This window comes from Heterocephalus glaber, unplaced genomic scaffold (genome assembly GCF_053883595.1).
Source record: "Heterocephalus glaber isolate CG9 unplaced genomic scaffold, H.glaber_assembly_v1.0 deba00001673, whole genome shotgun sequence".
Lineage (NCBI taxonomy): Eukaryota > Metazoa > Chordata > Mammalia > Rodentia > Bathyergidae > Heterocephalus > Heterocephalus glaber.
This window is the reverse complement of record NW_028258410.1, coordinates 456,206-470,304: the sequence shown is the minus strand read 5'-3', so window position 1 is coordinate 470,304 and position 14,099 is coordinate 456,206. Positions and strand designations below refer to the sequence as shown.

At 40.5% G+C, this 14,099-nt stretch overlaps 1 protein-coding gene across 1 annotated transcript; it reads left to right on the top strand.

Annotated features, from left to right (window-relative positions):
* Positions 1–200: 200 nt before the first annotated feature.
* On the top strand, positions 201–1,173 carry LOC101696475 (olfactory receptor 2L2). Its single transcript, XM_013065337.3, is given in 2 exon segments — positions 201–703; positions 705–1,173. Coding segments are annotated over 2 exon segments (936 nt in total). The 5' UTR covers positions 201–236.
* Positions 1,174–14,099: the final 12,926 nt, after the last annotated feature.

Genomic DNA, 14,099 nt, shown 5'->3' with positions numbered 1-14,099 from the left:
TAGAGAAATATGTTATTTTGAGAAATTTATAGATTTATTTTGTTAAAACATGTTTGCCATTTTCAGGCAAATGTGTGAGGTAGAAAATGGAAGCCTTTTTTCAAAAATTTGTTCTTTGTTACAGAGCTATAATAGTTGAATATGTCAGCCTTAGTAAAGTAATGAATTGAAATAACTTTTATTTATATATACCACATCACTACAGGAAATCTCAGGAAAAGTGAGGCAAATGCCAGATGGAAAATTACAATCAGACCTCTACAGAATTCATCCTCCTCGGCCTGTTCCCCCCGTCAAGGCTTGGCCTTTTCCTCTTCACTCTCATCATCCCCATCTTCCTGATGGCCCTGACTGGCAACCTGTGCATGGTCCTGCTCATCCTCTTGAATGCTCACCTCCACACACCCATGTACTTCCTGCTCAGCCAGCTCTCCCTTGTGGACCTCATTTACATCTGCACCACTGTGCCCAAGATGGCTTCTAGTTTCCTATTTGGTAACAAGTCCATCTCCTTCACTGGGTGTGGCATTTGCTGTTTCTTTTTTGTGACCTTAGCAGGTTCAGAAGGACCGATCCTGATGTCTATGTCCTATGACCGTTACATGGCTATTTGCTTCCCTCTGCACTACCCCATCCACATGAATAGAAGAGTGTGTGTGCTGATGATCCTGGGATCCTGGGCAATGGGTGCTGTGAACTCGTGCTCACACAGTCTACATCCTCTGTATCCCTTACTGCAGGTCCAGGACCATCAATCATTTCTTCTGCAATGTCCCAGCCATGCTGACTCTGGCCTGTGGGGACACCTGGGTCTATGAGTACACTGTGTTCCTCAGCACCTTCGTCTTTCTCCTGTTCCTTTTCATGGTCATCCTGGGTTCCTATGGGAAGGTTCTCCTCACTGTGTACCACATGCCCTCACAGGAAGGCAGGAAGAAGGCCTATTCCACCTGCAGTTCCCACCTCACTGTGGTGTCTTTGTTCTATGCACCTTTTGTTTTCACTTATCTCTGTCCAAAGTCCTTCTGGTGTCCAGTAGAGGACAAGGTGGTGGCTGTCTTCTACACCATCCTCACCCCAATGCTCAACCCTGTGATCTACAGCCTGAGGAACAAGGAAGTGCTGGGGGCTCTGAAAAGAGGGGCTGGAAAGTTCTTCTCTACAAGAATGTAGGTAAATTTCTGCCTCAGTGTATTCACCAGTGGATAGCCACTAGAAAAAATATTTAGTGCTGAGGCCTCAGAAACTAGAATTCATATTTAAGATTTAAAATTTTTGAGATATGACATAATAAAAATTATATGCTCTTTTTTTATACATTTTCACTTTCTTTGTCTCACCTTTCCAATAAAACTATTGAACCTGAAGTTTTCATCATTTTGTGGACAATATTGTATAATTATGGAGATACTGAAATAGAAAGTGCAGAAAACTTTGCAGTCTTTTTAAATGTGTTGTGTGATCAAAACTTTTGTTGAATATTTTAATGTTTGAGAATTACAGTAAAAAGCACATTGGTGTGAATCCCTTCAAAATACTCACACTTCTTTGAACACACTTATCCCATGGTCCTTGTTGCTTTTTTTTTACTCTGACATCTCAAAATTTATGTGATTGGAGAAATCATGATATTGAATTTTCTTGTGTGTAGTAGGAATATATTAAGGAAAGCTACCTGAGTTCACATCTTCACCTACACATGCCAATTACTACTGTACATCCGCAACTCACACTGACACAGTGTGACACCACAGAGGACAGAAACTTCCTCTATTGCAGGATCACTGGTAACTTCCATCACCTGCTGACCAGCTTAATCTGTGTTCTCAACACATCACCACTCTAACTAATGATTTTCATCAACATATAAGATTCACACCTAAAATGCAGTGGATTTTGAGTGACATTGGATAAAATTGGAGCACAACACATAAAAAATATAATATCTGTCAACTCTTGATTCTTCAATTAAATATGACAACACATGGATGCCCATTCTTTAATCACAGAAATCCATCCATGTCCTATTCAATCTGTGTAGAAATGGTTTGTCCTTATTTCAAAGGTGCTCCACAGTGTTTTTGACACAAGGTGTCCCTGTTTTGCCCAGGGTAGCCTTTACCTCCTGGGCTCAAGCAGTCCTCCTGCCTCAGCCTTCTGAGTGTCTAACCCATAGGCTTGTGTGACTGAAGTATAGAAACTTTTGTCACCCAAGCCTTGCTCTTTGGGACACAGAATGGGCTCCCTTTAAAAGTGAGTGAGTATGATTTTTCCTCTAAAGAGCTGTGTGCTAGTAAACAATTCCTGTGGGCTAAAGGGAGACATTCAGAGATGAGTAAGAGCAACAACTGCATTTTACTCATTTTGACTCATAATTTCTTTCAGTTTGAGGCCAGTGTCCTGGGTCTCCTGGGATAGATGGGATTCAGGGGGCACCCTGGTCCTCCTGCATCCTGGCTGCCTCACCCTGTGTTACCCACACAAGGCCTAGGCTCCCTGCTGAAACTGCTGCTCTGGTGAGACCGAGGCCTGTGCCCCACATGGGTAGCTCCAGCTATGTATTTCTTCAAGTCCCAGGACCTGGGCCAGGTAGCCAGAGATGCTGCTGAGAAAACCCCAGGTCATAGTAGACTCCTCAGGCCCAGAATCCAGTTCCAAAAGGTTTCTCAGGTGCTCCTCCTCATAGTTCAATCCCTGGGTTCTGGAGGGCCAGACAGGCCCTGGTGTAATATCCAGGGCAATTTGCTGAGGGTGACAGAGAGGCACTTCAGCTTACAGAGACAAGGGCAGTCAGTCTGTGAATTTTCACTTCAGGAATTGTTTCTAACTGAATATTAACAATTCAAATATTGTTAAATCCCTACACAAAAAATTGGTGCAATGTTATTCATTTCTGAAAAAACAATGCATAAATAATTTGTTAGAAATTTGTGTACATGATTAAACTTCTATTTGTATCAAAATTTAATTACAGAATATTTTGTGCATAACTCCCTACAACACCAATACTTTTATTATTTTAATTACCTATTTTAATAATGATAAAATTGTTTCAAAATTCAGTGGACTTTTCTAAAAGAAATAATTGGAACCTTTAGAATGTGATATTCTAAGATTTTCTACTTACATACTCTTATTAAATTTCATTTTCATTTTTACTCACTTTCTTCCACTAGAAAGTAAGAAATAATATGTGCAGGCACATCACACCCACACATGCACTGAGCTACAGCATTGACCCAGAAGGGGTCATGGCATACCAGAGAAGGACAGCCTGGGAAGGTCCCCATGCACCTGCCTTGTCCTCCCCATGGCAGCCTGGAGAGATCTCAGTGCCCTGTGGGACTTGATCCTCACCTTTGCCTCAGGCCAGGCTGTGTCCCTGGAGACTGGCCCCTCCAGTCAGTCTCAGTGGACATTCCACACGAACATGGCAGTCCTCAGACTTACTCCAAAGCTACAGGAGGATGGAGCCCTGGATGCTGCACAGTTTAGTGGAGGTCTTTGAAATGCCAGGCAGGAAGAGAGAGGTTTATATGTACTCTTGTCAGAACAGAATACAAAAGGTCCACTCATCAACACAACTATGTTTTCCTGTGACTGTGGGCTCATTGTCAGCTGAATATATCAGGAGATATGGGAGAGGTTGTCAGGGCACAGGGTGAGAGAGTGCAGGGTGAACTGCCCCACTGATGTCCAGTTGAGTGCTGTGGAGGGAGGTTCAGGTGGAAATGGCACCGATGGAGCTTATGTCTCTTGCAGATGCTCCTTCTAACCCACTCAGTTTCCTGACCACCTTGACCTGAGCAGCTCTGTTTCTTCTGGCCCCTCCTCTGTGAGCTTCTTGATTTGAAGCTGGCTGTCCATCAAATGCAGGCATGAAGCAAACTAAACCTCTTTTCTCTATGATGTGGGTGCCAGTTCATTGTCCAGCAAGTTGAAAGCAGATCAGTGCAACACTAACAGAGGAAGTGAGTGGTTCAAAGTGGGGAGGAACTTTGGTACAAATTCTAATTTTGCTTTTATATGTTTTCTGGAAGGAGAAATTCTGTCCTGTGCTTGAGAGTACATAGTTTCAAATCAGATTGGTAGTTGAGTTTGAGAACCAGCCCTTGTGCAGCAGAAATCCTAGGCTATGAGGTGCAGACACCAGAAGCTAAATCAGCTCATCATGAGCCTGTTCTCCAGATGGGGTGGCAGTGGTGTCAGGAAGGGATGAGAGCTCATTTTTCTACAATCATGGTCCTGGGCTCAAGTGACAACTGAAGAACAAAGTCAGCATTTAGTGTCCAATTCACAGCAAGGGAAGTAGAGAGCACATTTCCTTGTCCTCAGATATTGCTTTGCTTTGTCTATGCTTGTTTTCTTTGTTTTTCTATGAGTGATGAGAGATTATCTGAGCCTTTGTTATTTCATTACTGTCTCTTCCATTCTATTTTACCTTCCATGAATCCATTATATTGGGGTCAAATACCTGGGTATTAAAAATATTTCACTATGAAAATATATACTAGACCTTATGGTAAAAGAAAAATAGTACTGGATAAATTACCAAAATGTAAATAATAACTTAGTTTTCAAAATTTGAAAAAGTGTTTTGGAAGTGATACTGGCAATGTGTGCATAGTAGCTGTGTCATACTTTTCCAGAGTTTGTATTCAAAATCAATTAGTGCCAAATTGTAGTGCTTATACTGTTAATATACTTCTCTTATACATCATTTTCTTCATGTACAGAATACACAGTTTCAGCATAATAATATTGTTAATATCTGCCTTAGGGAAAAGAAAAAGCTTTTATAGAACAAAATGAGCATGGTTCACAGAGAAAATCTGAACTCTATGTCACTGTGTTGTGATAGTTGAAAACAACCACATTACATAGATGCTGATAATTTGGTGATGGCAATGACAGCATTAGTGGTGGAGACTAAATCCACACCACTGTACTGTGCTGTCCTAGGCCCAGTCACATCATGAGTGTGCACAGTGTGTGTTCCCATGGGCAGCCTATATGCATTCATGTTTGTGTTTCTGCACACTCAGAGAGATGTGTGTGGCCTGAGTTTACTTTTCTAAAGCTCAAGGAATGGATTGGATGCAGATTTAAAGCTCATCTTCCTGCCATGAACATGTACAATAAAGCAGAAATCATTCTCAGTCCAGAACAAAATTCAGAGGATGTATTAATGCAGTCAATTTCTGTGTATCAAAAAATATCTTTCCACTTATTTCCATCTTCATTCTTTAAAAACTAATGCATCCTTGTGGAACTTCCTGGAAGTATATGATTTAGAAACGTCCAAGTACACACAAAAAATAATTGCTGGGTATTGTAATCTTCTTAATATGACAAAAATATTTATTTATCCCATTCTAGACAACAAGTGGTTGCAAATGTCAAATAAGATCAGTTGATATTAGTCAGTAAAATGACATAGAACACTGTGCACTCACCATGCCTTTTCCAGTGCAATCTGGCAGGAGACTGCAGAGAAGGGGAATCACACTGGGTTTGCACATACACTGTGAGAATGTTCCTCCCTGTCTTCTGAGATGCTACAACAGTCATTTTACAGTGTGGTGAATTCTAGTTCACCAAGGAGAGCACAGAATATGTCTCAGTATAGGTAGGGAGACTCAGGCAGGACCAGTGTTGTACATGGCGCTGTGGCTATCTTTCCAGAGTCAGAGACTTCAAGGCCCTCCCCACCCCTGACCCAATCCTCAGGTTGACCTGTAAACTAGGAGAGTCTGGAATCCTGAGAATAGAAAAGTGATTCAGATTTCTTCAAAACGTAGTAGATGGTGTCATGGATGTGAGAAATATGTATTTATTTGATTAATATTTAAATCTTTGCCAGTTTGTTTCATTTAGAGGCCTTAAATTTCAATGTGGGCTTTCTTAGAAAATTCTACGCAATGTGAAATTAAGGAAACATATGTTGTGATAAGTTCAGAGTTTTGCTCCACCCTATAAATGATCAGAACAAATGCAAAGAAAACAGCATTACTGTGTAAAGTTCTGTCTCTGTGAATCCTCTGGTCAACAGGAGCAGAGTGGCCGAGCCTGTGCTGTGGTGGAAACTGCAAGGTCCTGACTCTGGGGGACACAATTCCTTGGTTACCAGCTCTATCACTTGGTCACTCTGTGGGCACCAGTGCCTCAAGTGTGTGTGCTTCTCTTATTCCTGCTATGACAAGGATATTGTTTCAAAAACTCTACATATTTTATTAGTACAGGAATCTCAAAAGGGGCATTATTCAGTATCATGTTTTCAACTCTAAATGGAAGCATAATGAAGAGATGTAATGCAATAATGCATGTGGACTGTAGGGAACAGGGTAAGGGAACATTAATAGAAACTATGCAGTAAGCAATAGTCTCCTGTGAGCCACCACCATAAGGTGAATGAACTTATTATACAGGAATGGTAGAAAAACTGAGACTTTGAGAAGAAGCTGACCTTTGGCCCAGATCAGCACTGCTCTGGGTGACAAAGAGGAAAGTCCTGAGCTTGGTGCACCTGTTATTCAGTACATGAGAATAAATAAATGTAACAAATGACTGGGAACATAAATTTGAATACACGGAACAAACAAATGTAGCAAATGACTCAGGAAAGAAAGTTGAATACATTGGGAGAAGCAAATGTAGCAAATGACTCTGGACAGAGAGGGAGACAAAGAATTCAGTACATCAGGAGAAACAAATGTTACAGATGATTTGGAAGCAGTGGAATTCCTAGATCAATGAGGAACTATGCAGATGAAGGTTTGTTCCTCCAGGATGTCTTCAGCTGTTAAAATATTGTAATGGAGCATCACAGCATCACTGGACCATTGAAGTCTCATTTGTGATGGGATGCCAAAATGGAGTTATGTCTCAGAATGTCACAACTGACCTGTAGGCAGGAGAACGAGGCCTAATCAAATGATTTTTTCCAAAAAAACAATGTAGAATTGCTCCCAATAGTGGATACATCACAGAATTCATTATAATTACTGGGGAGCAGTTGGAGAATTTCACTCATGATGTTGAGAATGTACCTGGTTAAACTGGAGATCATGAGAATGTTTTTCTTCTGTCATATTCTAATAGTAGGGACCTTGCGTTATGGGGAATAAGATATCAATTGCCATTTAGTCTTTTAAAAAGCATTTTTCTATGAGAGTATTTATATTTGTTGCCGGATCCACGTGGAAAAACAGTAATACCAGATGATAAAGGAAAAACGAGATGTCCACATGATTAACATTAACAGTAAAATAATATTTGTGTTTAAATAAATTTTAACTCTTTAAATAATTTATCACTTGTATAAAATTTATATTTCAATACTTTTGTTCTTTTCATTTTCATTTTTGTTTTGGTTGATTAAAATGTGAAGAACCCTTATTTTAGGATCATTAACCAAAGATAATTGAAAAATAATTTGACCAGACAATTTTGAAAGGTTTAAATGTTTGTATTTATTTCTATAAATACAGTACAACTGCTGTGTGCATTAACATATATACATTACATTTACACATACACTAAATTATACATCATGGAAGCTTTATATATGTTTTTATATGTGTGCCTGGACATTTTCCTAGCTGGCATTCTAGGATAGTTCATGCAAAATCTCTGAAGCTGAGTTTCCTCACCCACAAAAATATCATGGTCTATAGCAACCTGCAGAGACTACCACTAGGATTATATTCAACTGCACCTTGGACAAACCTGGAGAGGTTTGTGGAGATAATGTGTGAAGGCAGTCAGTGATTTCTGTGCCTTCTTCTCTCCTCTCAGGTAGGACAGTCCTTCCCCAAGGCCTCTGCTTCTTAAGGTGAGGAATCCATTCTCAGAGTCCCACTGCCCACTTTTTCCAACCCACTTTTTTTTTGGCTGCACTGACATCTACATTCCACATGTTGATGGGAATATAAGAAAATCAAATAAGTGGAAATGCTTAAAATATGCTTTAGATAGTTTATTTGTAGTTATTTCACTAAAGAATTTTCAGGAACAATGCTACATAATTTTAGGGTAAATTCATTTGGTTAGGCTAATTCTCCTGTCTACAGCCAAGCTATAGAATTCTGAAACATAATTCCATTTTGGCCTCTGGTCACAACTGAGACCTCAATGATCCAGTGATGTTGTGATTCTCCAGGACAAGAAACATCCAGGGAGCTAAAAACATCCTGGGAGGAAAAAACATCTACTCAGTTCCTCATTGTTGTTAGATTGTTACATCTTCTTTATGCAGGATGTACTGAACTCTCTGCAAGTCATTTGTTACATTCCTTTTTCCATAGGTACTGAATAAATGATGCAGTAAGCTGGGGGCTTTTGTCTTTGCCATCCAGAGCAGCACTGATCAGACCCAAAAAGCTCAGCTTATTCTATCTCATTTTTCTACCTTTCCTGTAATTTGCCTTGTGCTGCTGTGGCTCTCAGGAGTCTAGGACTTACTGCAGAGGTTCTAGTAATGTCCCCTTTCTATGTTCCATACAAAGAATAAAAGGGTAAAAAGAATAAAAACAAAAGTTATTTTTACACAAGAAAAATGTTCATTTCTGAAGGACCCTACTTAGCAAGACAGACTCATATTGCTGCTGAATGAGCCACCCGCCTGCCCTTTAGATGAACTCAAAAGGAGGAAGCTTAGAAACCTCCTCCCCTTAGCCAGTCTCTTAGAAAAAATTAACCAACTATTGTTTTACAAATGTTCTAACAGCAGGACATTCTGCTTCTGTACCTTTTGCTTGCTTTACTAGTTCTATCCCATAGGGGCCTAGAAACTGTTGGCCTCAAAGGTGTATAAAATATGTTGATCTCCCCCAGTTGGGCTTGAGTCTGATGCTTGGCTCAGGTCCCTGCTGGTAATAAATTCCTGTGTGGATTTAATATCAGTCTCTGGTTGGTTCTCTCTCACTGGGTGTAACATTCTTGGAGCCCCCAGCGAGATAGCCAGCTGCTCTGGAGCTTATTATCTTGGAGCCATTGTTTCTTTTTAGGAGAGACCAGGATCAGACATTGGCAGTGTTTGGCCCCTCTGGACACCAGTCTGTGGAAGGAGAGGACACCCTGATCGTATTCCAGGGCTCTGGGTAGGCCGGTACCATTTGGTTCCTATTGCTGATGGCCCTATTGCTGATCAAGTGACCCTCAGGAGTTTATTGGGAAAACCTCTAGAGGTAAGAATTGAATGATTCTTAGTGCACTATGGGTAGGTAGTAGAAAGCCGGTTGTGGCACAGGTTCCCCTACCTAAAGTCTCTTCATTAGAGCAAGCAGACTCACTGGGTTGGAGTCCTCAGAAGAAGGACTCCCTGGGTGGGGTTGGAATCCATTCAGCCCCAGAGGTTTTACTTGGCCAAAGTTTGTCTTTGTCTGTTTATTTTTGTCTGTCTGCTTGCTCTGTGTGCCTTTTGCATTTTCACAGGCTGAAATTATGTGTTCCTCACAGTCCACAGAAGGAATTCCACTTGATTGTGTTTTGAATAACTTCAAAAAAATTTATTCCACAGACAGAGAAGATGAATATGGCATAAAATTTTCTAAAGGCAAATTGCGACCTCTGTCAATCAGAATGGAAAAGATTTGCATTCTGTTGGCCCCCAGTGGGAACTTATTCTATGCACATTGCTCGCAAGGATTGGAATATGGTCATGTGTAATGGTGCCAGCCGTCACTAGTTGAACAGTACCTGAGAGGAGGGGAGAGGATGAAAGAAAAACACAACCTCTGAGGAAAAGAAAAAGGAGAGAGGCAGAGGGGGGACCCCTCTTCCCACTTTATTGCCCTTTATATACCTTTTCCACAACCCCCAACCCCTCCTCTGCACATAATTCGGCGACTAATTATTTTCCAGGGAAAAGGTCAAATGTATCTTTACAACTCCGGGAATAACGTTCCCTTGCACTGCAGACATTCGAACTCTTTCTATTTAACCACTCTCGTTACAAGTAACCATCCTTGTTTTTGTGCCAGCTGCATATCCAGGATTCATTATGTTCTCAAGAGACTCAGAGGTCTCTCAAGGTTATTTCAACCTTTCGCTCTCCACAGTCATGGGAGTTGGGGCCCCACAGGTCCCGATCAAACTTTGGCATTCAATCTGGACAGAACTAATGGTCCATCAGCCCCATCTTCCTCCTCCATTTTTCCTTCAAAACAGAAAGAGCCCTGGGGAGGAGTGATTTATGTCCCTTTTACAACTAGTGATCTTTACAACTGGAAATATCAAAACCCCCCCTTCCCTGAAAAACCTCAGGCATTAATCCCTTCTTAAGTCTGTTTTTCATACCTGTCAGCCAACCTGGGATGATTGCCAGCAGCTTTTACAGATCCTGTTCACCACTGAGGAGTGGGACCACATTTATCAACAGGCAGTCAAAGAGGCCCTGGGGCCAAACCCAGGCATCATTCCCAGAACCGCTGGGCATTCAGCCAAGGCTGAAACAGTAGTTCCTTTGCAACAGCCCAAATGGGACCCCAATGATGATGACAGTAAGAGTTGTCTGGGGACCTACTGCCAGCACTTATTAGGGGGAATCTGGGCAGCTGCCAAAAAGCCCACTAATTGGAGTAAGGTAAATGAGGTTCACCAGGGAAAAATGGAGTCTCCAGCTGTGTTTTTAGAGAGACTCATGGAAGCCTATAGAGTTTTCACTCCTATTGACCCAGAGGGTCCCAAAAATGCAACAGCTTTAAATTTGGCCTTTGTTTCCCAGTTGGCCCCAGATCTTAGAAAAAAATTACAGAAATTGGAGGGATTTGAGGGAAAAAATAGGACTAAACTCCTGAACACGGCCCAGAAAGTTTATGATAACCATGAGACCCCTGAGGAAGCCCTAGCCAAAAAACTGGGGAAAGTCACTATTGCTGCACCCCAGGCACAAGAGACAGTTCCTCTTGACAGAAAAGGAAAAAGATGCCTTTTTGGCTTTAAAGAAAGCCTTAGCATCAGCACCAGCCATGCCCCTACCTGATGTCACCAAGCCCTTTTGGTTGTTTGTAGCTGAATGAGGGGGCACAGCCAAAGGAGTGCTAGCTCAGGTATTAGGGCCTTGGAACAGACTTGTGGCCTACCTGTCTAAAAGACTTTATTGTGTGGCAAGTGGATGGCTTACTTGTTTGAGGGCAATTACAGCCACCTCCCTCCTGGTCAAAGAGGCAGATAAGCTCAGCCTGGGACAGGACGTGGTCATCATCACACCACATGTGGTGGAAGCATTGCTGAGAGGGGCCCCAGAATGATGGCTCTCCAACACCCACCTGATGCAGTACCAGGCCCTGTTGCTGGATGTGCCACACATCAAATTTGCTGGAGAAATGGCCCTTAATACAGCCACCTTACTCCCGGACTCCTACCCATGCATGCCCCTCCATGACTGTCTGGACACTCTGACAACTTCCACCACCAAGTGCCCAGACCTGACTGATGTGCCCCTTCAAAGCCCAGATGGCTTTCTTCACTGATGGAAACAGCTTCATGGAAGACTGAGTCAGGTATGCATGGGGGGCCATAGTCAGTCCAGGAGGACAGGTGCACTGGACACAGGCATTAAGCTGAGTGGCTTCAACACAGAGAGCTGAACTAATAGCCTTAACTTAAGCCTTTTTAGGTAAAGACAAGGCTGTAAACATCTACACTGACAGCCAGTATACATTCACCTCTGCCCGTGCTCATGGCGACATCTACAGACAGAGAGGGCTATTGACATCAAAAGAAAAAGCTATCAAAAAAATTTTGGCCTTATTGGAGACAATTTAGAAACCCAGGGCATTGGCCATTATTCATTGCAAAAGCCACCAAAAGAGACAGCTTTGAGGCCGCCGGTAACTGAGAGGCTGATGATGAAGCCCAATGAGCGGCCAAAGAACCAGTGGGGCCAATAGTACCCCAGAGTACTGTTACAATACTGTGCAATACTATGCTAATATAATGTTAATTATAAACATGAATTTATTGATAATAACCAATGTAGGGTATGATGAACAGAGATAAAATAACAAATTTTCAGAAAGCTTACTTATTTTAGATATATGAACAAACATATGTACACTCAGAATAGTTTCATTTACCTTCAGAATTGAAGTTTTAATTCAATCCAAAAAAGCTCCATACATCTATTGCATTACTTACATTATCTTTCTCTAGTTTTCTGGTTAGAAAAGCAGGTCAGTTGTGTATATATTGAGAGCTATCAAAGTGACTAAATTATGCTTTCTGTATACTCAGAAAATAATGTAAGAGCTGCTCCAAAATGTATCCTCAGTGAAGAGATAATTGAAATCTTACTTAACTTTGTTCCACAGAAAAGAGAGACAGAAAATTTTCCTAAATATAAAATGAATGCATACATTTTTTCATTGAGTTTATTGGTACAATTCAGATGCACAATATGATGATGTTCATCATAAGGAGTTTGTTCCTGTACATCATATATCTTGGTTCTTATTTTTGCCATTCCCCTTTCCTCCCTTCCATGCTCCAACCCTTCCTATTGACAGAAGCTTTGTTTCCATTATTTCCTTCTTTTCTCATTTTTTTTCTTTCCCTTCTTTGCTTTCTCTCACTCTTTGTCTAGTTCCTCTTCCCCTTTGAGCATTTTCTTCCTATTTCATAATATCTGTTGTACATTTTAGACCTCATTCACAATTTGTTTCTCACACTAGTGAAAAAATTTGGTATTTACAGATATGTTTCCTATTTATATCATTTAATTGTATGGTTTCCACATGCATCAATTTAGTTATCAATGACTCTAGTTTATCTTTCTTTATGGCTGAGTAGTACTCCATTTTATAAAAGAACCACATCTTCTTTATCCAATCACCAGTTGATGGGCATTTTGGGTTTTTCCAAGATTTAGCTGTTACAAACTGGTGCTATAAACATGGGTGTACATGAATCATTATGAAATGGTGCTTTTAATTCTTTCTAGAACATACCAAGGGGAGGAATAGCTGGGTGAAATAGAACCTCTAGTTTTAGTTTTTTAAAGAATCTCCACACCAATTTCCACAGTGGTTGCAGCAAAGTGCAGTCTCACCAACAGAGGAAAAGGATTTCTTTTTCGCGACAACAGCAACAGTGTTTGTTATTGATTGATATCTTGATAGCTGTCATTCTTTCTGGAGTGAGAAGGAATCTCAATATTGTTTTCATTTACATCTCATGAATGACCAGTCATGTTGAACACTTTTATCATATATTTATTTGTTATTTTTACTTCTTCATTTGAAAAATGTCTATTCATTTCAGATATCCATTTTTGGATTGGGTCTCTAAATTTCAGGGAGTCTGACTTTTTTGAGCTCTTTATATATTCTAGATAGTAGTCCTTTGTTTGAAGAACAGCTGATAAAAATTTTTCCCACTTTGTGTGTTGTCTCTTAGCTCTGGTGGTAGTTTCTCTCACTGTGCAGAAGCTTTCTAAAATGATGAGATCACCATTTTGGGGGTTTTTTTGTTGTTTGGTTTTTGGTTTTTTAGTTCTTTCATTGGAACATTTTAGGTATACAATTCATTTACATTTATCATTGGGTGTTTGTACCTGTATATGATATATCTTGGTTCTTATTTTTTCCCCATTACCTGTGCACCCTTCACCCCCTTTGCCCATCCTTATTTACATAGATTTCATTTCCATTTTTTTCTCTTTTCTCATAGTTTTTCCTTTCCCTCTTTTCCTTTCCCCTTCTCTTCCCTTCACTCCTTCGTCTTTGGAACTGTTTTCCTATTTCAAATTATCAATTATTCGTTTTAATCATTTTAACCCTTGTTTACACTATCAGTTTCTCACATAGTGAAACTATACAGTATTTATACAGGTGTGTCCTATTTATTTCACTTAAGAGTATGGCCTCAATATGCATTCATTTAGCTAAAAATGACTCTAGTTTTTCATTCTTTATGGCTAAGTAGTACTCCATTGTGTAAAAAACCACATATTCTTTATCAAGTTTCCAGTTCATGGGCACTTGGGCTGTTTCCAAGTTTTAACTATTACAAATTGTGCCACTATGACATTGGGTGCACATATATCACTGTGGTATGATTCTTTTAATTCTTTTGGGAAGATACCCAGCAGGGGAATA